The following is a 22,414-nucleotide window of genomic DNA, read 5'->3' as shown; positions in this document are numbered from 1 at the left end:
ACCCAGAGGACACAGTTCCAGACAGAGAAGGGAATAAGCTGGGAATTGTTTTTGGTGCCTTCCATTCTAGCTTGGAGTTAACAGATAACCAGAGTGGAGGGGTTGCACAGACTCCATGGATTGAGTTTTCTCCTACCCTCTCTCAAAGGGCTGCTAGAAGTGGCTGAGTGATGCAGTTCAGCTCCTGCGTGGAGCACCAGGAGAATCAAGGATCAATAGTGGCTACTCTGAACTTCCCTCAACTCAGAAGAGTTAAAACGTTAATTGAATTTTCTTTTTCTTTTTTTTCTTCTTTTCAAAATTGGAATGCTTTGGGTCCAAACTTTGGAACTGCCTTGAACATTTGGATTTTTTATAAGTACCTGTAAATTGTAAGCTGCCCAGGGAGAGGCATTACAAAGAATACAACCTCTGCTTTTAAGCTGAGTCTAGTGAGTTAGAAAATAGTATAAATACCCAACACATAGGAGGGAAAGATCAATAAGTCAACAGTCAAAAATGCCCTTGCAAGTATAGCAACACAGTTATAAAATTTTTAGTAGTTCCACTTAAGCAATTTTCCTTAGGGAAAAAATAGTCATACAGTGTGTGCTTTGTTTGAACAATAACTCTTCTCTGCCTAAAGATATTAAGGACTCATAGCAGGATCAAATGCAAAGGAGATTCAGTTTGATCATGATGATCTCTAAAAATTCATGTAAGCTGTGACTTCAGTAGTTTCCATAAGTAGACACTGGTATTTGGATCAGCTCATGTATTTGTGTTTCCAAGTGCCCAAGTTGGTTTTGGCAGAATGAGGTTTAATATAAAAACAAAATGTGATGTTGGAAGATTTAAGTCACCACAGACTTCATTTACCCGTGTCTGTGAATAGATCTATAAAGGAATATTATAACAAAGGGATATCAATATGCTCATGTGCTGGGGAGGTTATTTTTCTCTTTATTGTTTTCAGTGGGAATTTAGCAGAATACTTGGATTTTTATGGCTTGCCAGATGGGGTGAATGAAAGTTCATGGAAGTGCATATATGGCATATCCTTATAGTTTCTAGAAGTTGACAGCATAAATGAAGGTCTGTCATGAACACATCTCATTGTGCCAAGGTATTACAGAATTAAGGTCACAAATCAGTGTACTGGAATTACAGTTGGAATTAGCTAGGTTGACTTCCATCAACCTTAATCCTAAAATGACAGTTTCCTTTCTAACTTAATATATAGCAACTTCTAATGTAGGTCAAATATGCATCCTGTGAGTTTATGCAAATGAGAGATTTTTCTCTTTATTAACATGCAAATGTCAGTGCTACTGTGTCAAATTGCTGGGCTTAAAATTTATTCCCATGCAGAAGTGATTTGGTCTTTTAATTTATCTTCATCTTTTTTATGATTTCAAAAAATTTCCAGTGCCTTGGAGCAGCATAACATATTCCTGCATGGAAAATGCAGGGCATGGTTTCCTCTGGACACCATCACTGGAATGTGACTTGGATCATTCAGTGCCTGCAGGGTGACTCAGGGCAGTGGCAGAGGATGCTCCATCCCTGGCAGCACCTTTTGCCTTGGGAATTCATCCTGGGGAGCAGGAGCCCAGCCTATACCTCAACCCCACGGGTGTTTTGTGGCATTCCCATTCCCTGAGGACCAGCCTACCTTGTTCCTGCTGGAGCTTCCCTCCCCAAGCACCAGTGCTGAGTTTGGTTGGGATAAACCCTGCTGGGAGCAACCCCCACCCCCTCCCAGCCTCGGGGTGCACCCAACCCTCGTCCCGTGCCTGACCCCGTGTGATTTTGCTCCCTGCAGGTTCCAAGGCTCTGGAATACTCCAATGGCATCTTTGACTGCCAGTCCCCCACCTCCCCATTCATGGGGAGCCTGCGGGCGCTGCACCTCGTGGAGGACCTGCGGGACTTGCTGGAGATGATGGAAGCGGACGAGAGGGAGGGGCTGCGCTGCCAGGTCCCGGACTCCACGGCAGAGGCTCTCATCGAATGGCTCCAAAGTCAAATGGTACAGTCTCACCTTATTTCACCTCTCCCAGGCTCATTTTGGGTGTTGGGTAGACTGGCTCTGTTTCAGACACCTATTTATAAAGCTTGGAGTGGGTATCAGGGAAGAGGTTTTGTTTTGGAGATACTGCTCTGGAGTCTGGAAAAGCTTCTGCTCAAATGCCTCGTGCAGTGGGTCGGCCTTTGCTGTGTTTGATGTACCACTGCGCCTCAATCTAGGGAGGAAACAGTACTTGCTAACTGCAGTTTATCTCAGAGGGATGGGGAAAGACTTTTTTTAAGAATCAGATGTTTAGGTGGGGGAAAAGAAGTTGTTTTGAATTTTTTTCAGTAAAAAGCATTTTTGGCAGTGTTTTTTTTTCTATGGGGATTAGTGTTATTACTGAGATTCCTCACTTGATTATAAGGGAGTGGTGTAAGTTCTGCATCCCTTCAATCTGGATACCAAACCAAACTTCTGTGTTTGTGAATTGGGCAGTTTTTGTCATCTTACTTTAAAAATACACAGAAATATAACTGAAAAGGAAGTTCTTTCCCCAAGACTTGGTTTTCCCAAAAAATCAACTATCGTTCTAGTGTAGGTTACCCAAAGACTACCCTGGGAAATAAAATGTTGTACTTACCATAAGGTGAGTTAAAACAGCATCATTTTTGAAGAAGCTGCTGGGTTTGCCTCCACATGCCCTGTGACTGGTGACTTCCAAGCAGGGCCAAAGAAGAGTCCTTGTGCTCGTGGTGTGTGGCAGAGTTTGTGTTGTGGAGGTCCAGGTGTGTGCAGGTTTTGGGGAAGCTCCAGCACTGGAAGTCAGGAATGGCTCCCAGAGGCCGCACTTTGGTTTTTAAGCCAGCCTCACTGCAGCTGTCACAGTGACAGCAGTGAGTGGGCACTTCCACATATTCTGTCAAATCCATCCTGCAGCTGTGGCCAGGTCCTGCTTTGTCACACACTGGGTGTTGGCCAAGGTGACACCGTGCTGCTGAAATTGGGGTGCCAGCCCTGGTGAAGGCTGGGGCTGCTGCAGGACTGTGGTGGCTCTGTGTTCCTTGTGCCCCGTGTGCCACTGCTGTGGGGACAGATGGCCACCATCACCTGCTCCCCCTGGGAAGGACTCAATCTCCCTGGAATCATGGCTGATCTTGCAGAAAGCACTTTTATCTCAAAAATGGGTTGATCTCAGCGCTCAGTCACAGACCAGAGGATTGCTGGGTGCAGGGCTGTGTTTGCTGCAGCTGGCACTGGGCAGCCCTTTGTGCCATCTGCTGTCACGGGGACTGAGCACAGCAATGCAGGGACAGATGGGCACCTTGGACTTGCTTCTGTAGCCCTTGCAGAAAGATCCGAAGGAAGAGCCTTCTTTTTCCTTTTTGTAAATCCTTGCTTTGAACTACTCATTTGGAAATGCTTGAAACTTAATGAAGCATGTGGGAGCTCTCCCACTGCCTCCAGTGGGATTTGGATCTCGCCCCCACTGTCAAAGTGTGGCAGCCAATGCTGAGATCAGGAGGAGGAGACAGGAGTGACATTGAAGTTGTATCTTTAAAACATCAGAGTTCCTGCTAACATCAGCATTCCCTGCCTGTGTAACATACAGCCATGAACATCGCTGTAACTACTCGCTGCTGTGGACATAACAGGTTTCATACAACTATGGCCTTGATAAAGAAAAAATATGCCAGATAGACAGTCCTGGAAACTGCACTCTGCCATGATGTTCACAGTCATCTGTAGGCCATGTTTAGTGGTGCTGATGCCCTGCAGGTTATTCTGGAGAAAGGGGCCCAGCAACATGGCTGAGGCTGCAGTAATCCCAGCATGGCTGAGATGAATGAGGTGGAGACCAGTCATTGCCCCTTGTGATGGCAGATGTGTGATTCAGGGGTGCCTGGCTGGTGGGGTCTGGAATGGGGTCCTTCAGACCCACGGGATGTGGATCACCTAATGGCAGTGAGACGGCAATGGGTTTTTACTGCACCCATGGGCTCTGAGAGAGGAAGGGCTCTGTTGTACCATTCAGTTTAGTGCCTCCCAACCACTGGAAAAGATGTGCAGGGGTTGTGGGTACCAAAGATTGCAGAAAATTGCTATTCCACCTATGCTTCAATTACTCCTTATTCTGCCTCAAATTATTACCTTGTATTCTCTGTCATCCTTAAAGCCCCTTGTAGGAAAAACTTAACGTTCCACTTACAGTGTGCTACAGCCACAGGATTAGCAGGTGTCACCAGTCCCTGTCTGAGCAAGGAGGTGTCACATGAAGTGCCTGGATAATTTGCAGGAAGGTTTTCTGCACCTATGCCCCTCCTTACAGAGGAAGGACAGACACCTTCTTTGTTTGAAATTAGTTTAATCCTCCGTGCATGAAGTTCCATCCCCTAGAATGCTGGAACTGGTGTGTGACATCCCTTGTGGGGCTGTAAGCAAGCCTTTTGTGTCTCAGAGGAAAACAAAAATAGTGTTTGCTGCTGCCAGACAGTGTGTCACAGGAGAAAAATCTTCCCCTGTCTCCTGCAGCCAAACCACTGGTGCCCACATTGGGAAAAGGGGATGACAGCAGTCACCCAAAGTTTCTCAGCATTCAGTCCTGCCATGCCAGAATGGGCTGCCATGTGTCCTTGATCCTCTTCCCTTCTGCTCCTCTCAGTGTGTGTGTGTGTGCAAGCACTCAAAAAGGACCAGTGGGTTAAAACACTTCGTGCTGCTTTTTGTTTTTTAATGGGTGGGTGCCAGATGGCCACGTGACACCAGAGCACACATACAGTGCCTGGACATCTGGCACAGCTCTTCCAACAGAATCCATCATGTGGTCCCCAAGGGGAGCTGGGAAAAGTTGTACATGCAGCTCTCCGCTGCAGAAAGAAGTAATTTTCACTGTAGCATGTCACTGCAGCTCAAACTGCTCTGTGCTGCTGAAACCCTGCTCACGTCTCCATGTGCAAATGCTGAATGTTGTGGGTGAAACTACAAACGAGGCCATTTGTTCCCAGTCTAGAAAGGACTGACATCTTTCTGAGCTCAGACACGTTTGGACTCCATACTTTCAACAGGAACCAGGCGTGAAATTCATAGCCAGGTCATAGCTGTTCCAAAATTTTGGAGTTTTTTCAGAATACTCTTGGTCAGCAGAAATGTTTGGTGTATTTCAGTGTGTGCCTTAATGAGGCGTGTGCTGTACTCTGTGAAAATGGAGCTTCTGGCTTCAGTACAGGCAGTGTGTGAGTAATCTCTAACATCAGCACCAGTAGCAAAACCATTTTAAACAAAACTCTGCATTTTACAAGATGTAAAACTTCTTGTGTCCAGCTGGAAACTGATAGATCCATCTCTTGAAGAGTAATTCTCACAAATCTTATTCCCAGTCATGAGCATTGCTCCAGTTTTTCATCAGTTGAAGCAAACAAGTGACAATTTTCCTTCTGGTTATTACTTTTCTTGAAAGTGGTTGGGGGATTTTTTTGCATTTTTTTTAAAAATACATCTTATGCAACTACTTAACCACAAAGAGGAAACCAACTGTGTCTTGTTAAAAAGAAGAGTGAAGGGTAGGAGTGGGTGGACAGTGCCTTCCCACACCTCAGAGCCATTTTCCCCATGCTTCTGATCTGAACTTGTCTATGTGTGTGTCTTCCTGGTGTGTGCCTTCTCCTCTTTAAAGGATGTGCCCCTGAAGTGAAAGAGCCAGGATAACATGATATTTTTCCTTTAAAACCCACAGCAAGTGCAGCTTTGGAAGTGACTTTCATAATTCAAATAAATATATTATAAGACATATTTTAATAATTATTTTCACTCCATAAGTGAATTTCTGTAATTAGTTTTAGGGTCCAGAAAAACTTCATGGCCTCCAAAGGTTTCTTGAATCATATAAAATCGTAGAATCATTAAGGTTGGAAAAGACCTTTAAGATCATCATCAAGTCCAGCCACACAACATTTTCACCTCATCTCAGGATGGTGGTTGAGGTGAGGTATCCATCATGGCTCATGCAATCCAACGTGTTGCTGCTGCCTCACAAACCAGCTTCAGATTTTGACATTTTTCCTTTAAGTTGGTTCTTCCAGACAGTAGCTGGCAGTAATGAGAGTTAATATGAGGGGCTATTAGCTTTCAGAGAGGAATTTTCCTTGCTGTGTAGACATAGCTTTATAATCTTACAGAGATATGCTGACCTATTTGGACAAGAAGATAATTCCCAAGTGGAGGAAGCAGTTTGGTTAGCCAGAAATTATCTCTTATTCATGGGGGGAAGAAAAATCTTGTCTTCAAACCCAAGTTTGTTGTTTGATTATCCTGGTGTGGGTGTGCAGTGCAGTCATTTGATTCAGCTTCTGCTTATGTTGAGTTTGTGTATCAAAAGGTCCTATGCTAATGTGTGGCACCAGGGTGTTACCACCAAACAGTTTGAGATCTCTCCTCTCTTTGCAATATGAAAGGAGTCTTGTGATACCGTGTCAGCCTGTCATTATCCACTCCCTGCTGGCAATGCGTTCTGTCCCTGAGAGATCCACTTCCCAAGGTTCTGGAAACACAGGACCCTGCTTCTTGCTAAAGGTAATCATCCAGATTGGTGTGGTTTTAACGCTGGAAGATAATGTGGGCTCATTTTTGGTATTCCTTGCTGTCACACCTTCATGCATTGGGGATGAGTTCTTTGGCATCAAAAGCCACCATTCCCAATCCAAAATGAATCAGTTTGGCTCAAAAAGCACAGCTTCTGCTTGTCCTTTTCTCTCCTGATACGTCTGAAGTTATTCAGCATTCATGGGTTTGAGATTTTTCTCTATCAATGATAGTTGTAGACATTTTCTTATAATAATAAAACTGGGCTTTGAGATAATCACAGACTCAGAGTTGGGCTCTGTGGTCAAAAATACTAAGAATTTGTCATGCTGCTGCTGGTAGTGGGTCAGTTGAAACCTGAGCCCGAGGACAGAGGTTGGTTGTTATTGTTGCTTCTCACATCACTCTGAAGTGTGACATAAACTTGGGACAAGGCACTTGTGAGACCTGAGACAGCTGAGTCAACTTCTTCCGGTTTTTTTTTACATGTGAATTAATTGCATGTGCTCCTGCAGCTTCTACAATTCCTAGGAAAGCCCCTCCTGTTTACTTTGTGCTCAGGTGAAGGGGTGGGAATTGCTCTTTTCTCCTGCGCTGGTGGGTCGGATGCTTTCTGGGAGGGTCCGGAGCAGGGTGGAGGTGGCCGGTGCCACCTGCGTGGGGCTGTCCTTGCTCCGGTCAGGTTTTGGCTGCTCTGCATCCCTCTGCTGTGTGTGCCGGGTTGGAGGAGTTTCGTGCCGGGCTTTGATGTGTTAATTCCCCAGAGCTGCTTGCTCCGCCTGAGGAGCGCTGCTGCTGCTTCCCACGTCTCCCACTCCGCTCGCCTCCATCCCCGGCTGGGCAAGGGAACCTGCTGTCGCTTAACCTCGGCTCCCGGGAGCCCGGAGCGCTCAGCCTCGGCTTCTGCTGGCCGTGAATGCATGGAACAGGCATGACCAGCATGGAGTATAGCTGGGACATTCACGGGCACTGCGTCTGGCTAAATAAGGTAAGGAGATCTCTGCCTGTGCTGCCTCCTGCATTTCTCCCAGTGACAAGCCATAGCTGGGCAGCGCTGGGAATGAGCCTCTCATCCTTCTCCTGCGCCAGGCACCAGCTGAGCTGCTGTTGAGGAAACAGGATTTTGGGGAAAGGTTGTATCTTCCCTCTTCAGCAGCGTGTTGTTTATGCTTACCAAATGTTTCAGGTAAATGCCTCAGAGTGAAGGGCTGTGTTCAGCTGCTTTTCTTTCAGAATTCACTTTTATTTTTTAAAATATCATCTGGGGGACTTTGAGTGGGTGTGTGTTGTTTTTATTTTTCCCTTCTTATTCTCTGGGGAGGAAGTAACCTGCAAACTTTAGGAAAAGCTTAGCAGCAGGTCTGCTGCTGGAGTATATGGGACGGGCTGCAAATATTCCAAGCAGGGAAGTGGGAAATGCAGGAGAGGCTGATTTGGGAGGGCAGAGGTGGGCTCCCACATAAACTGGTTACACACCAGCTCAGACAGTATGACCAGTATGAATTTGGGATGGGATTGATGCTGACAGAGAGTAAAGCTGTCACGGGTCTGTATCACAGGTAGTGGGTACTTGGCTTGGGAAACCTGGAGGCTCTGCCCAAGGCACGCCAGTTGATGCTGAGGTAGCCGAGGCTGGAGGAACCCTCTTGCAAGGGACTCTAAAGCTGAGGGAACAAGCAGATCAGCAGCAGCTTTGTTTAACTGAGCATAGGTAATGTGTATTGTAATGATCTGAACCACGTAAGCATGTTGATGAGCTCTAATTTAACTCCAGATGGTCAGGAGAGAGGTGTTGGGAAAGGCTCACTTGCCCAACTGTTGACTTGACTGTGGTGGTCAAAACACTGAGTGCAATCTGCTGTACAGGGAAATAATGCTGTGGAGTGGCAGCTCCTTCTATACAAACCAAACTGCACATACAGCAAGAGCAGTGTGATTTCTGCTGCTTTTTTCATCTCCAAAGCAGAAGAGAAAATGAAGGAAAATGAGAGTATCAGCTGTGGTGTAAGCTAAAAATCAGGTTTATTTTTGAAAGGAGAATTCAGCAACTGAGAGGAAACGGATTTTTAAAATTATTTTTTTATTATTAGGTTTAAGCTAGCAGCCACTAGAAATGTTCCTGTGGTTTGCAATTCTAACTCACTTCCAGGGAAAAGGGATTAAAGACTGAAGGCAGGCAAGCTGTGAAAGTTTGGTGATGCTTCTACTTGCTACAGGAATAATTCCCTCCAGAGCAGCGTGGATTTTTACACTTAGATGATTACACACAAAGCTTTACACACATGTTAAACAGATTAGCTGTGGATTGATCTTACAGAGTTTATAAGTGCACTGGGTCTGATCTTACAAGGCATTTTAAGTAAATGCTTGACCTCAAACTTCTGTGAAGCCTCTGTGGCATTGTGACAACTGTTCTTTTGTTTTTAGGATTAAAATCAGTACTGGTAAATCTGCATTCTCTTCTCATATAGTGTTTTGCAATTAATCACTAACATTTGAAAACACAAGCAAAATCTAGCTGCTTAACTGAAGATCGATTTTAAGTCACTGATGAAAAAACCCTTCTTTGCCTAATGGAAAGCCTTTCTTAACACAGCTAGTAAAGTATGCTAATCCTTTATAGACTTAAATGATACAAATTTGATCCAGAACCACCAAGTGCCCTAGATATGCTTGCAGTTGCTATTCAATCAAATATTTGCTTTTCTTTTTTGCTTCTCTTACTGTTTTATTCTTTCCTTCCCCCTCCTGAAAGAGGAGCTGTTGCTCTGCAGGGTGAGTAGTTGCCAGGCTCAGTCCCAGGGAAGGATGCAGATTCCCTGGTGGAGAGATGCTCCTGAGGGACACACTGAGTGTTGCTCACCCAGGTTTTGCACACACAAGGTATCCTGGCATTTTTCACACCTCCCTGCAGCCCATTCCTTCCCACTGGGACTCTCTCCACCCCATTTCCTGATGCACTACTTCCCTAAATCCAGTGCTTGAGCATATTCCTGCAACATTTCTCTTCAGTCCTGCTCACTACCATTATTGCTCTGTTCTTCTCATATGTTTCATCTCCCCTCTTCCTTCCTCATCTCTCTGGGAAGAGTATCATGCCAGGAATCAACTGTTTATCTTTGAAGACAGTCCAGAGCAAAGATCTGACAAGGTGGTGTGTGTCCAGTGCCTGCAGGTCCTGGGTCTGTGCCCCTCTGTAAGCAGTGCTTAGGCTGCTGCTCTTGGAAATAGCTGCCATGGTCTTTCTCTATCATCCATTCTCCAACTGTCATAATTTTCTCCACTGAAACTAGTCAAGGGCTTTCTTGCCTTTTCATACCTCAAATTAAGAGTCAGTCACAGGTATTATACAGAAGTTGCAATACTTCAGACAAAAAGCAAACAATGCTTGTGTTTTACACAGAATTTTATGGGTTTGGCGTGCTACGGGAGGTCTGGTTTTATGCAGATTTTACAAAATATTTCTGGCAATACCCAGAAAAGAGATCTTTGCACCCGGTAGGTACAGCTTGCAAAACCAAGACATCTATGCAAAGTTTCTCCCAAAGAATAGATGAGCTGCACTAAGTATTTGACAGGATAAGATGAAATGGCCTCAAGTTGTGCCTGGGGTAGGATTAGGTCAAATATTATGAAAAATTTCTTTCCTGAAGGAGTTATTAAACATTGGAACAGGCTGTCTGGGGATGTGGTTGAGTCACCCTCCCTGGAGGGATTTAAAAAATGTGTGGATATGGCTTTTGAGAACATGGTTTAGTGGTGAACACGGTGGTGGTGCTGGGTTGATGGTTGGCTTGATGATTTTAGAGGTATTTTCCAGCCTTAACGAGCCTGTGATTCTATGAGCACTAATTTTTGTATTGTGGGAGAACAGCCTTTTGGGGGAACCTGTTTGGGGTTCCCATCACCTCTTTCTAATGGCAGGATGCAGCTGCAACCTGAACTCTCCCTCTCCCAACACTCCTACTTGGAAGCCAAGGCTGATGTGCTGAGCCAAGCCAATTTTTCCTTCGAAATGTGAGCGGAGTTTAACAACAAAGGTGTCTTGGCAAGATGCTGTGCACAATGACTAACGTTCACACCTCGTTGGTTTTCACAGGCATTTTAATCGTGCCGTGAAACCAAGACTTCCCTCCTCACATTTTCTTCCTGCAGTCTTTGGTTTTAGTTAATTTGTGTCTGGTTTCTGGTTTCGCTGACTGGAGCTATCAGGAGGGTCAGTGGTTCAGGTGTTGATGTGGTGGTTGGGAGGCAGGGAGTCAAGTCTGTGCTTTAGCAGGGAATTCCATGTTAGCCCCAGCAGCATGGAGAGGTGTCTGCAGCTCTGCTGCCTGTAGTGAGGGTTGGGTACCACTTTCCCACATCAGACACATGCACCAGACTGACAAATGTGTTGTGTATTACAAAATACAGATGCTGTTCTTATGCAGGCTGAGTAAGTGCTTGAGGTGTACTGGAGCTCTTACAGGACAAGGGAGCTGCAGAGCAGCCAAAGTAGACAAAACCCTCAGTTCTGTTTTCAGAAACCACTCAGGTAACAAAATCTCAAGCATAATCTACTGGTTGAACAGCTAAAAGGTTTATTTAATTTTGAATTCTTTCACCTAAACTGAAGTGTTACAAACTGGAAGATCTCACTGATCTTGAATAGCATGAGCTAAATTCTGGTAGAGGTTGGGGGGAAGATATGGCAAACTCAGAAGTTTAGAGGAATTTTGGCCTGGGGTTTAGTGTCTGGGTGGTCAGGTGTCTTAGTATTGTGCTGCTAAATAATTCAGATACAGGGTCATAATTCAGATAATTGTGATGAGGTACTGGTACGAATTACTAGAGATCATCCTTTCTTAGTCTGCTGGAGCAAATTTTGGGGGAGATATTATGGTCACCAAGTGAAATTTCATGCTTGGGAGACATTTGGTACTGCTCAGTGATTTAAGGCTTGCTAGGATGCAGTTTGATTTCCTGAGAGCACTGAGGTGAAGTTGAACACTTTCACCTTCTCCTGTTTGCTTTATGTCAAATCTTTAAGTGATGCTGCAAGGAGTTTTATTGTTTCAGGCTTAAACAAGGAAGTTTCTCCCACCACCCAAAGTTAGACGTGTAACTTAGAACAGGAGTTTCAGCCAGCAGGTTTCCTGAGGTATCCTCTGTAATCAGGAGAGATTCCAAGCAGGAGCTGGAGGCTTGGAGCTCCTGAGTGGTAGTGGCTCTCAAGGCAGGGTATACTGCAGGCTCACAGGAGCACAAGGATCAGTCACACAATTTCTTTTCATCACATACTCAGGAAGAAATCAGGGCCCCTCAACCTTGTTGTGTGTCTGTGCTGAGTGTCTTGGATTTCAGAGCAGCTTCTCAGACTCCTCTAAGCAATTTATGCCATGATGGAATCAAGACTTCTTTTTCTGAGCCAAGATCTGATTGTGGCCTGATCATGAAGTGCTTTGAGACAGCTTTGAATATGGATAGAACCACATCCTTCCCACTGCTCAAGAGCATTGAAGTTATTATGAAGAAAGTTGCTGATTCCTCTGAACTCTCTGATAGCATTAATATGTATTCTTGTTTCTCTCTAGCCTCAGGCAGCTTTACAGAGAGATGTGTTTAGAGTGCAGACTTTCACCCATACCCAGTAGAATGTGCCTGATGTAAAAGGATGTCTCTGTGTGTATGACTTGCAAGAAGCATAATACACATTTTGTAGATTATATGTTTGGCTTTTTTCACTTGCTGAATGTCTCAGGGTATTTGTCTATTTGCAAGTATGGCTTAGCATTGTGTAGCAACGAGTCCAAGTTTTGTTAGTAAAATGCTGAATGCACAGTAAGTGAATTTTGCAGAACTGGGTCACCAGAAGGTTCTTCCTTTCTCATATTTAAGCTCCTGAAGAATTTTCTCCTGAATGGTGATCATTTGTCCATTGTTGACAGTTTATTTGATTTGTAACTCTTAGAGGGCTGGAGAATATTTCAAACATGTTCTTAAACTGTGCAGACTAAAAATGCTCTCATTAAGTGTTTTGATAGCTTTGGATGATACTGTGGTACAATAGCTGACTATACAATATTTGTTGTCTTTTCCAGACTAATGGACACATATCTGGGAATGGAGATGTTTATCAAGAAAGGCTAGCTCGTCTGGAAAATGATAAGGAATCTCTTGTTCTGCAAGTGAGTTATCACCCAAATTATTTTTTTCTGCTCTTGCATTCACGAGACTGTCTGAAAGTATGTGATAAAACCTCTGAGAATTTATTTGGAGTTGTGATGTCTTGGACAGTATTCAGAAGACTTGATATGTGAGAATTAACCCAGATTAGAGAAAGGTGTGAATGTAGATTGCAGGAAAAACCTAAAGGTCTTTCTGTCTGTGTATCTGTTCTCTTTGAATTTGGTTAGCAGAGCAGGTCTGCAGAGCAGCCACCTACTTACATCCATGTGTATCCTTCAGATCACCATTTCCCAGGGCCATTCACATGATGTCTGCATCAGGACACAGTTGTCCTGTCCTTAGGAAAGGTGACAAAAACTGCAGGACTGGCCAACCAGCAGGAAACAAGCAGCTCCTTGGTGGTCCTGCTCATGTGCTGCTGGGCTGGATGGGGTCAGCTCTGGCTGTTCTGACTGCTGGCTTCCTCTTGCTGTTGGAGACAGGAATACCTGGCACCCCTTGGTCTGCACAGGTGGCATCCCCTGATGTGGACCCAGCCATGGGGCTGTAACAACCCTGAGCTCACCCTCCTTCCCAGCAGTACTGCAGGAAGAGCCTGTTAAAAATGAAAAAAATTCATTCAGAAAAGGCAAAATGGGAATCTGTCTGCAGTCTTAAAAATGTTGTCTTGGTCTTACCCAGCCTCTGGCTGTGTGTTTTAACCTTCTTTGTTTTCATTGTTCTGAAAAGGGGAAAGTGCTTGTTATGATACACTGTGTGGAATCGCTTGGGAAGGAGAATAAATTATAAGCAAAGAGGTTTATGTGGTGGTTAAGGTAGGAGCTAATGGGTTGAGTTCATGTATTGCCACAGCAAAGGCATAATTATTGGTAGTAAAATGCAGCAGCCACCCTTTGTGAAAACCTCCAGTGAGGAGAGGAGTTGCAGAATTGCAATGTATCTTCCAGAACTTTGGCTGAAATTCTAGTAAGTGTGGGGGGAGAGCCTTCTCTCCTGTTTCCTTTGCCAAGTGGTGTGTCCACTGCAGATCTCTGCTCCTCCTCCTCCTCCTCTTCCACCCTGCATGGTCCCAGTTAATCTTTGGCCCAGCCAGCACTGTTGCTCACCTGCAGTTCTGCAGCTGACACATATGGCACAGGTGCAAGGTGTTAAACATGCATCCCTTTTTTCCTGCTGTCCAGGTAAGTGTGCTTACAGACCAGGTGGAGGCCCAAGGAGAAAAGATCCGGGATCTGGAGTTCTGCCTGGAGGAGCACAGGGAGAAGCTGAATGCCACGGAGGAGATGCTGCAGCAGGTATTCCACAGCTCCACGTCTGTCTTGCTGCCTTGTCTTCCTTCTCTCTTAACAAACTTTGGTGAGAGCAGTGTCCTCCAAGGTGTTGCAGCCCTTGATGTCTCTTAACTAAGGGATCATTTTCTACCATATTGGCTTTAAAATCTCTGTACTTAGTAATGTCAGTGCTGCTTTATGCTGCAGGAATCCAGTTCTGCCCTCCTGTGAGTCCTTCCCCACTGAACTTCCAAGAGCCGTAGATTAAAACCTCTGGCAGGATGGGTGGATTCCCCTCACAGCTCCCTGCTGCCCAAAGCCACTGTGATGACAGACAGGCTTTTTTCTTGTCCTGGCAGCCAGCCCGTGCTAGTGCCCCTGTGATCCCAGATGTATCCTAGGTGCCTGGAATCTGTCAGATGGATAATAGCTGTGTCTCAGGGCTTCACATAGTGCAGAGATGAGGGTGATGCTATTCCCCATGATGGAGACTTTTAGCTGTCAAAATAAATTACTGGTTTCTTCCCCTTGGGTAAAAATTCCATTCTTTTTGTCTTTTCCTTGAATCAGGAGCTCTTAAGCAGAACAACCCTTGAAACTCAAAAGCTGGATCTTATGGCAGAGATTTCCACTCTGAAATTAAAGCTTACATCTGTAGAGAAGGATAGATTGGACTATGAGGACAGATTCAGAGACACAGAGGTGAGTAAACCCCAGCAAGATAAATTGTGAAAGCTGTGTGTCTTCACATTACCTGAACATCTTCTGGGACTTATTTTCTTTTATGTCAGGCAAGAAAGGGGACTCATCTTTAAAGTTAGAACTTGTTCCTTTTAAAGTAAAAAGTGTCCTCTTTGTTAAATTCTGGTTTTACAAGGGAAGATTTCCAAAGACAGTTTTTGATTCTGACTATCAGGCCTCAGGAGGGATGGATTTAGGTTGGATTTAATTAAAATCATGAACATACTGCACTCTCCTGACCCCTCATAAAACTGTCACCTTCTGAGTAAGGCATGTCTGAGGCAAGTACAAAAAGCAGCCACGTGCAGAGACACTGCACAGTAACAGAACTTTTGGGGTTGCTCACAGAGAGTGAGCTGACTCTCTGTGGGACTCTTGGGAAGCCTGACTTCAGACCCCAGCCTTATGGGAGCCCAGAACCAGAGGCTGGGGGGAACAGAGCCAGGTGGAGCTGCCATCCCTGGCAGTGCTCTCCTGAGGCATTTCCCTGTGTTCTGCAGGTCTTTGTAGCTGAACCTCGCTCATGGAAACCAGAAAAACTCAAAGCAGTTGGGCAAACCCAGGAAACCCCAAGTGTCAGCTAAGCTGTGCTGACAGGATGATAGAGCCTGTATCAGAAATACCTCAGAGTCTGCCTATGCAGCAGAACAAAATTTCCAGTTCTGGATTCATAAATGAGATGGTTGTGGATGATCCAGCTGTCAATCGTTTCCAGAAGGAAAGAAGCTGTATTGCCATGACAGGACACAAAATTGCCTTTTCCACTTTTGCCAGTGGTTTCCCAACTGCTCAGCTTCCAGTAAAGCACCATTCCTCACTTGTATTGCAAGCACAAAAACAAAAGTCAGTCTTGCTTTTGGATTGCTCTTTGGGCCTGTCTGGAGTAATCTGCACACCCAAAAAAATCCACAGGTTGAAAACTAATGACTTGTATCACTTCCAGGTTTGGAAGTGATTCTTTAGGTAGTGATAGCAGTGTTCATTCCTGCACTGCAGCACCTTACCTTGGGCACTGCCAAGCTCTGGGATGGATTCCTGTTGCCTCCTGTTACCTTTCCCTCTAGCTGGTAACAGGTGTTATGTGACAGGAGCACAGCACTGCCTTCAAAGCCGCAGATTTTGCAGTGCAGACGAGCTCTGTGCCTGGCATTGCTGGAGAAATTGGCAGGGGAAGGGTGGAGGGAATCACTGAAGGTCTCCTGCACCCGTGGGAGGTGTGTGTGAGAGCTGGCTGCTCTCACAGCTCTCCTGGGACCCTGCCCACGCAGAGCTCGGCTTGTTCATGAATTACAGCACACAGCAAACACTCTCTGTGGGCTGACACTTACTCTGAGCAGCCCAAATGAGGGACAAACGAGCTGGCAGCGGCACTGCCTGGCTGTGGGGAGGCAAGGCTTGCTCCAGATGACCACAGGGAGCAGGTGCTTTCCTACCTGGGTTCTGTGTATTTTCATTTGCAAACACCCTGTGGTTTCTTCTGCTTTCCAGAACTGCTAACAAACATGACTGGGCTTTGAGTGATTTGCTTCCTCTATTTCTATGCTTATTTTTACTGAATATTGTAGAGTTCTCCTGGATTCCCCCTTTCTTTGTTTCCCCCCCTGAACTGCAGTCTCTCCATAACTTCATAGCACAGCTCGTGGAGCTACAGGTTCCCAGAAAAATGGTTCCAATGTGGGGAGTACACCACAAACTGCAAATCTGTAATCTCTGTGCAAGAGGCTTACCTTCTATGATGACCTTCTTCTTTGAAATACTTTTAAATACACTAAATGCCTTTGATAAAAATAACCTAAATTTTATTTAAGGAGTAGTTACTGTAATTAGAGACTATATGGATTTATATCAAGGATATTTATGCCAGAACTAATGAACTATTACTAAAATGTTTCTCCCTCCATTTAAAATCCAGAACAATGCAGTTTAGTGTGATATATATTATTATATTGTTTCTTCTTTATTTCAACACTTTATAGCTGTAAAAACGCTTAGGCTTAAATGCTTAAATTAATCTTAATTTCCATTGGGTTCAGTGAAGATATGAATATCTAATTAGTTGGAGGGTCTCAGCCCTTACAAAATCTCTAAGAGATATTTTGGAAGCAGTACTTATTCAGAAGTATGCAGTATTTTATTCAGTGTTGGTCTAATTATATTTCTGTTTATAAATTATATTAGAAGAGCTGAGTATTTAAATTATTATTTAAAATATTTGACCCTAAAACACATTATGGCATTTATGTGGAGTGATTAAAATTGAAAAAGATTCATACCCAGACTAGGAAAGCAAAACTATGAATATTGCTTCTGGTTTTATTTAGGGAAAAGAAAAAATTTGATGTCTGACAACTTGTGCAGCTACTGTCTCCTACAGAATTACCATTCTGATTAAATCCTTCATATTATCCATTTGTTACTTATGTCTGTCATTGCAACTTCCCATTCCAGCTTGGTTGGTTACTCATATTCCCTGTTCTTTGTCTAAACAGATGCCTCACTAGATCTTTGTGCTCTAGGATTTGCTGTCTAGATGTTCACAAACACCCAGCTTTTTCAAAGCTAATTGTGTACTTTTAATAGAGATTCATAATTGTTCAGTTCTTTGAATTATTCCAGTATTTCCACTTTCTCAGCAGACACCAGCATTATTTTCCTTGAGGAACACGGGTGGTCTGAGTTGGGCTGAGTTTATGTAAGAAAATACCCTATGAGGGAGTTTATTTGGGAAGGATTCCATAGCCAGACTGGGCCTTTGAAGCAGCAGCCAGAGGGTAAAACTGACTCACTCACAGGGAATTCTTTGTGATTTATCCACCATCACCTCCAATCTGGTTGCAAGATTGTGCTGTTTTCTGTGTCACACTGAGTATTTTAAAAGTCACATAGTTCAAGTGACAAATATGCGAAGAACAGCCTCAGCAGTGAGTTCCACACAGCATATTTTGACATTGGATCATGCTGCTGGAGAGAAAAGCTCCAAACAAATCAATTGTTGAGGAATTTCAGGTGTACCTGAATTAGAAAGTCATAGATTAGAAGCAGTAATTACTAAAAGCATTAAAATGTTCTGGATTTTGACTTTCCTCATAGTTCTGAGAACTGAGCTTGGATCTTTCTGAAGAAATACAGATGCTGCTCTCTTAGCATCACGTTCATTAAGCACAGAATAACAACCAGAGGCTTGTAAGCTTAGGAAGTGTGGTGTGGGGCTGGAAGGCAGGTGTTATCAGGGACTCATGAATACCCTCTAAATGTCAGCTGCTGGCTTGTTAATTTATAACTATAAATGTCTATTAATTATACTATTAGCTCTGAGAAGTTGTGCTTACACCCGTTAGCTCAATGTACAGCATTGCTTGACATTCATAGGGTTTGCCTCAGATATAGGAAAGAAAGCAAACATAAGGATCATAAAAAGTCCTTATTTGAGGGTACTGAAGTCCTGGCACAGGTTTTTCAGAGAAGCTGTGGCTGCCCCATCCCTGACAATGTCCAAGGCCAGGCTGGATGTGGCTCAGAGCAACCTGGGGTAGTGGAAGGTGTCCCTGCCCATGGCAGGGGGTGGAACTGGATGGGCTTTAAGGCCCCTCCCAGCCCAAACCATTCTCTGACCTAGAGGATGAGGAGGCTTGATGGAGCAGTCAGACCAAGGGTTTGTTTAACCAAGGGGGCTGGGGGCATTCAGGTGTGACCCCCAAATCTGGCAGGATCCATCAGGATGCTCAAAAGGTCAAGCTGGTCTCCTAAAGAGCTCAGGTGTGAGTTTGTGCTGGCTCCGAGTTTCTTCCAAGCCAAGCTGAATTTGGAAAGCCCAGATGTATGGTGCCATTGATGCTTAAACACAGGTGCCTTTGCTTGTAGAAACCTGGATGGCTCCTCTCTTCAGCCCGTGGTGAGAGGGCTGTTTTAAGTGGTGGAAACACAGGTTTTACAGTGTAATCTTTTGAAAAAGCAGGTGATGGCTGGTGAACCTGGGGCAGGAAGAACAGCAGATTGGAGGATGTGGCTTCTAGGTGTTGAAGGATGTCTGCCACTGTTTTCCATTGCCCATCCTTAATATTTGGCTCCAGACAGCTGAACAGAGAAGCAGGAGGCCTTTCCTGACCCTCAGCACAGGGAACATAACTTTAATTTATGTCCTCCTTCGTCCCCTGCCCTCTTAGATTCGGTGCAGTAACACAGAAACGGAGAAACTCAGTCCCTGGATATTTTGGAAGCTCTGAGTTGCTTGACTTCATGATGGGTTTGGGTGGTGTGGCTTTGTGTACTGAGTTCCTTTTATGCCTGCTTTTCTTGTTGTTACAGTCACAGCTATTCTTCTGTTTTGTTTACTGAAGTTCTTTGTTGTTTCTGGTTGTCTTTTTCCCTCCACTCAGGATTTGATCCAGGAAATAAACGAATTGCGGTTGAGGGTGGGAGAAATGGACAATGAAAGACTCCAGTATGAGAAAAAACTGAAAACAACCAAAGTAAGTGAGGCTGAGGGGAAGAGGCAGAGATAAGTGTAAATCAGGCTTTAGGAATTCACTCTTTTCCCTAATCCTTGCCTGCACCCTGCAAAATCCTGAGCACTCTCAGGTCCTGGGCTTCCGTGGTTCTCACTTAGCAGCAGGGGCTATTCCCAAATTTCATGCTGTGGTTTTCAGTTTGAGCATTGTTTTTAATGAAGGGTAACATGTGATGCTGTTAACAATAAATTTATTACCTGTTTAGACCTTTGTTTCACATGTGTGTCAAGAAATACCAGTTGTAAGGTGTATGCCACAGGTTAAAAACAGCATTTATTTTCTCCTAAATGAGCTAAAAATAAACCACTTCTGAAGCAAAAACATTCATCTAAGTACTTCTAGCAGCCTATTTCTCTAAGTGTCTAACTTCTCTTTGCCATTTAGCCTTGTCTCTTTTCTACCTTTAGTTTCCTCTCACTCCTCTGTCTCTGTTACCAGTCTTTAATGGCCAAACTTTCTAGCATGAAAATCAAAGTGGGTCAGATGCAGTATGAAAAGCAGCGGATGGAGCAAAAAAGCCAGATGCTAAAGGTGTGGTAGTTTCTGGGTAATGCTGGGCTGTTTTGAATCCTTCATGTTCCACCCTTTACTGGTCTGTCCTGCATTGTGCTGTCATACTCTGTTCTTCATTAATTGCTGTGTGTCCATATGCAGTGTGCCTTTCCTCCTTAGATATGGAAAGCTCTTCATGTAGATATTCCTTGTAAACAGCTTTTATATTGCAGGAGAGAGGATTTTCCTGCTCTGAACCTTGCATAGGTTACACATAATGGCATTAGACTTGGGTTAAAATCACTCCCCCTTCCAAGGGAAGATTGCCTCGTCTGTAGCTTACATCCATTATTCAAACAGAACTTTTTATCACCCTTTTATAGAAAATGTATTCATGAAACTATCTGGGAAATAGTGATTCTTTTATACTGTCCCCTCTCCCACATGTAAATTTGCATATCATACTTCTAATTCAGGGAAAGAAATGCACATTGACAGCCACATGCAGCTCTAGTTGCCTGTGGATATAACAACAGCTTCTCAAGTGACCAAGAAATCATCTTGTTTTGGAGTAACATGGATCCTACACTGGCAAAAATCCCATCCTAATCAGTGCCAGCTTGGAGCACTGGAGAAGTCGTTATTCCCCAGCCACTCTTTTGGAAAACGCTTTGATTTCTTGACAATTTTAAGATTGATCTATTTTTTTTTTTTTTTAATGATGCTTTAGAGCAAACAGGAACCAATTTCAGGAGATTCCATAGCGGGGCCATAGTTTGGGTTGCAAACATCACTATGTATTTGCAACAGATTGTCTGATGATAGCTCAGGAAAATACCTAAGCCACAGTATTGTAGTCTGGTTTGTTCCATTAAGGATTTGAAACATCATTTAGAAGCTGTAGGTGCCAAAATGATGAGCCTTGCCTTGTTTTACTTTGTTTACAAACTGAACAAATTAAATTTTCAGTGTTGGGTACAATTGCAGTGAGTGTCCTGTCTTGATGATGCTGTTGCACAAGATATCCTCGGACATCAAAGAAACATGTTACTAAACTGGGTAGGATTTGACTCAAATTTTAAAAAGTTAAATGCATGGATCTGTGCCAGTCACTTGCTAGTGCAGATGGTTAGATCTAAGTTAAAACTTGACAGCATTTTTCTAATACACCCCAACTCCCCCAAACACCATCTGTCTTATTTTCCCAAGAATCTCAGCTCCAAGCTTTCCTTCCTGATGCTTGATCAGCAAACCCAAACTCTGGCAGAGGTACCACGTTTTTGTCTGAACTGCTTTCCAGTATGTGTCCATGTGCTTGCTGGTGTTGTGATAGATTTTTTCTTCCATAGAGGCAGTGGTTATTTCTAAAACTCCTCAATCTGGTATAAGCAGAGTTTCAGAATTGTTCAGCTTTGAACACACAAAATGCCTTATAAATGGCAAAACAATGTATGGAAATGTTAGAATTCAGCCTTTTCACCTGCATTTTTTTTCTATCTCTGCAAGGTTAGGCAAATAAGAAAACTGTCTGGGTTTTTTTCCCCCCTTTTGTTCTTTCATCTTTATATTTTGATGTGAAGTTTCTTTTCAATTATACACGAGACCAACAATTTCAAACCACAGACCCCCTGATTTTGCTCTGTTATGGGCTCAGGAGTGTGTTGGGGTATTCAGTCACTGGTGGATGCACCCTCAGGCAGTGTTAAATGTCAGGGGCCCTCAGTCACTTCCACCAGCTGAGGACCTGTCCACTGTGCTTCCTAGGAGGGAATTGTGGAAACATCTCAGCTGCCTGTGGAAGCTGTCACTGAGTGGCTCTGTGTCTTTACAGGATGAGCTGTCAGCTCTAAAAGACAAACTAGAGCAGAAGGAAGCCGAGGTGAAAAGGTTGCATGAGAAATTGGTTTCCAAGCTGAAAGGAGAAGGGATTGAAATACTGGACAGAGGTAAGAAAGAGGGAGGCTCTGTCACTGTGTCCTCCTCAGTCACTTCATCTGAGGTCATGTTTCCTTGTACAGGAAATAAGTGATAAAAACCTGAATTTTCCTGAACTTTGTTTTGATGTTTACCTCTTGAAACATTTTTAGAGGCTGTTGATGATGCAAGTGCTAAACTTTCTGTCACAGCAAGGTCTTGGTCAAATTTAAACAAGACCAAAAAAATCCCTAATTAGTTCCTTACATGGCTTGCATGGGGCCTCAAAATATACAGTTTATATTGGCTGAAAAATTTTTAAACTACTTTCTACAAATGCTCCAAAAAACATTGTGTTGAAGAGGAAACTTCCTGGTAAGGAAGGGGAAAAGCCATACTGCTGACCAAAGTATGATGTGGACCTAGCTGTGACTAGCTGAAATCAAGGATTGATTCTGGATTTGTGTGCTCATTAAGTCTAAATCTTAATTAGGCTTGAATAAGCACAGAAATTTTATATGCTGGGCAATTCTTTTATTGGTTTGTAAAGAAGAAACTATTAGTATTTATTTGAGGGAATCTGAGATTGAGGATTTATCTTATTTAAAACCAGAATTATTTTGTTAAAACATCACAGACTTTTTTGACCTGATGCAATTTCAATTCTAAATATATCTTACTGATAGTTGTTGCTGATTTTAAGATTGTGCTTTTAAGGTATGTTTTTTAGAAAAAGAGATGCACAAGAGATTA

At 43.7% G+C, this 22,414-nt stretch overlaps 1 protein-coding gene across 16 annotated transcripts in view; it reads left to right on the top strand.

The window, feature by feature from the left end:
* The window catches only part of PPFIBP1 (PPFIB scaffold protein 1), a 103,673-nt gene that overhangs the window by 55,922 nt on the left and 25,337 nt on the right, over nucleotides 1–22,414 (top strand). For 9 of the 16 annotated variants that reach the window (XM_077783185.1, XM_021539157.2, XM_021539164.3 and 6 more), the window contains 7 exons: nucleotides 1,805–2,010; nucleotides 12,648–12,734; nucleotides 13,917–14,030; nucleotides 14,577–14,708; nucleotides 19,124–19,216; nucleotides 19,694–19,786; nucleotides 21,579–21,693. In XM_077783185.1, the coding sequence (XP_077639311.1) occupies nucleotides 1,805–2,010; nucleotides 12,648–12,734; nucleotides 13,917–14,030; nucleotides 14,577–14,708; nucleotides 19,124–19,216; nucleotides 19,694–19,786; nucleotides 21,579–21,693 (840 nt within the window). Of the gene's footprint in view, nucleotides 1–1,804; nucleotides 2,011–7,293; nucleotides 7,556–12,647; nucleotides 12,735–13,916; nucleotides 14,031–14,576; nucleotides 14,709–19,123; nucleotides 19,217–19,693; nucleotides 19,787–21,578; nucleotides 21,694–22,414 lie in introns of those variants that run through there. The other 7 variants (XM_021539166.3, XM_021539175.3, XM_021539165.3 and 4 more) reach the window with 4 other exon arrangements.

Source organism: Lonchura striata, chromosome 5, assembly GCF_046129695.1.
Source record: "Lonchura striata isolate bLonStr1 chromosome 5, bLonStr1.mat, whole genome shotgun sequence".
Lineage (NCBI taxonomy): Eukaryota > Metazoa > Chordata > Aves > Passeriformes > Estrildidae > Lonchura > Lonchura striata.
This window is presented reverse-complemented; position numbering and strand designations above follow the sequence as displayed.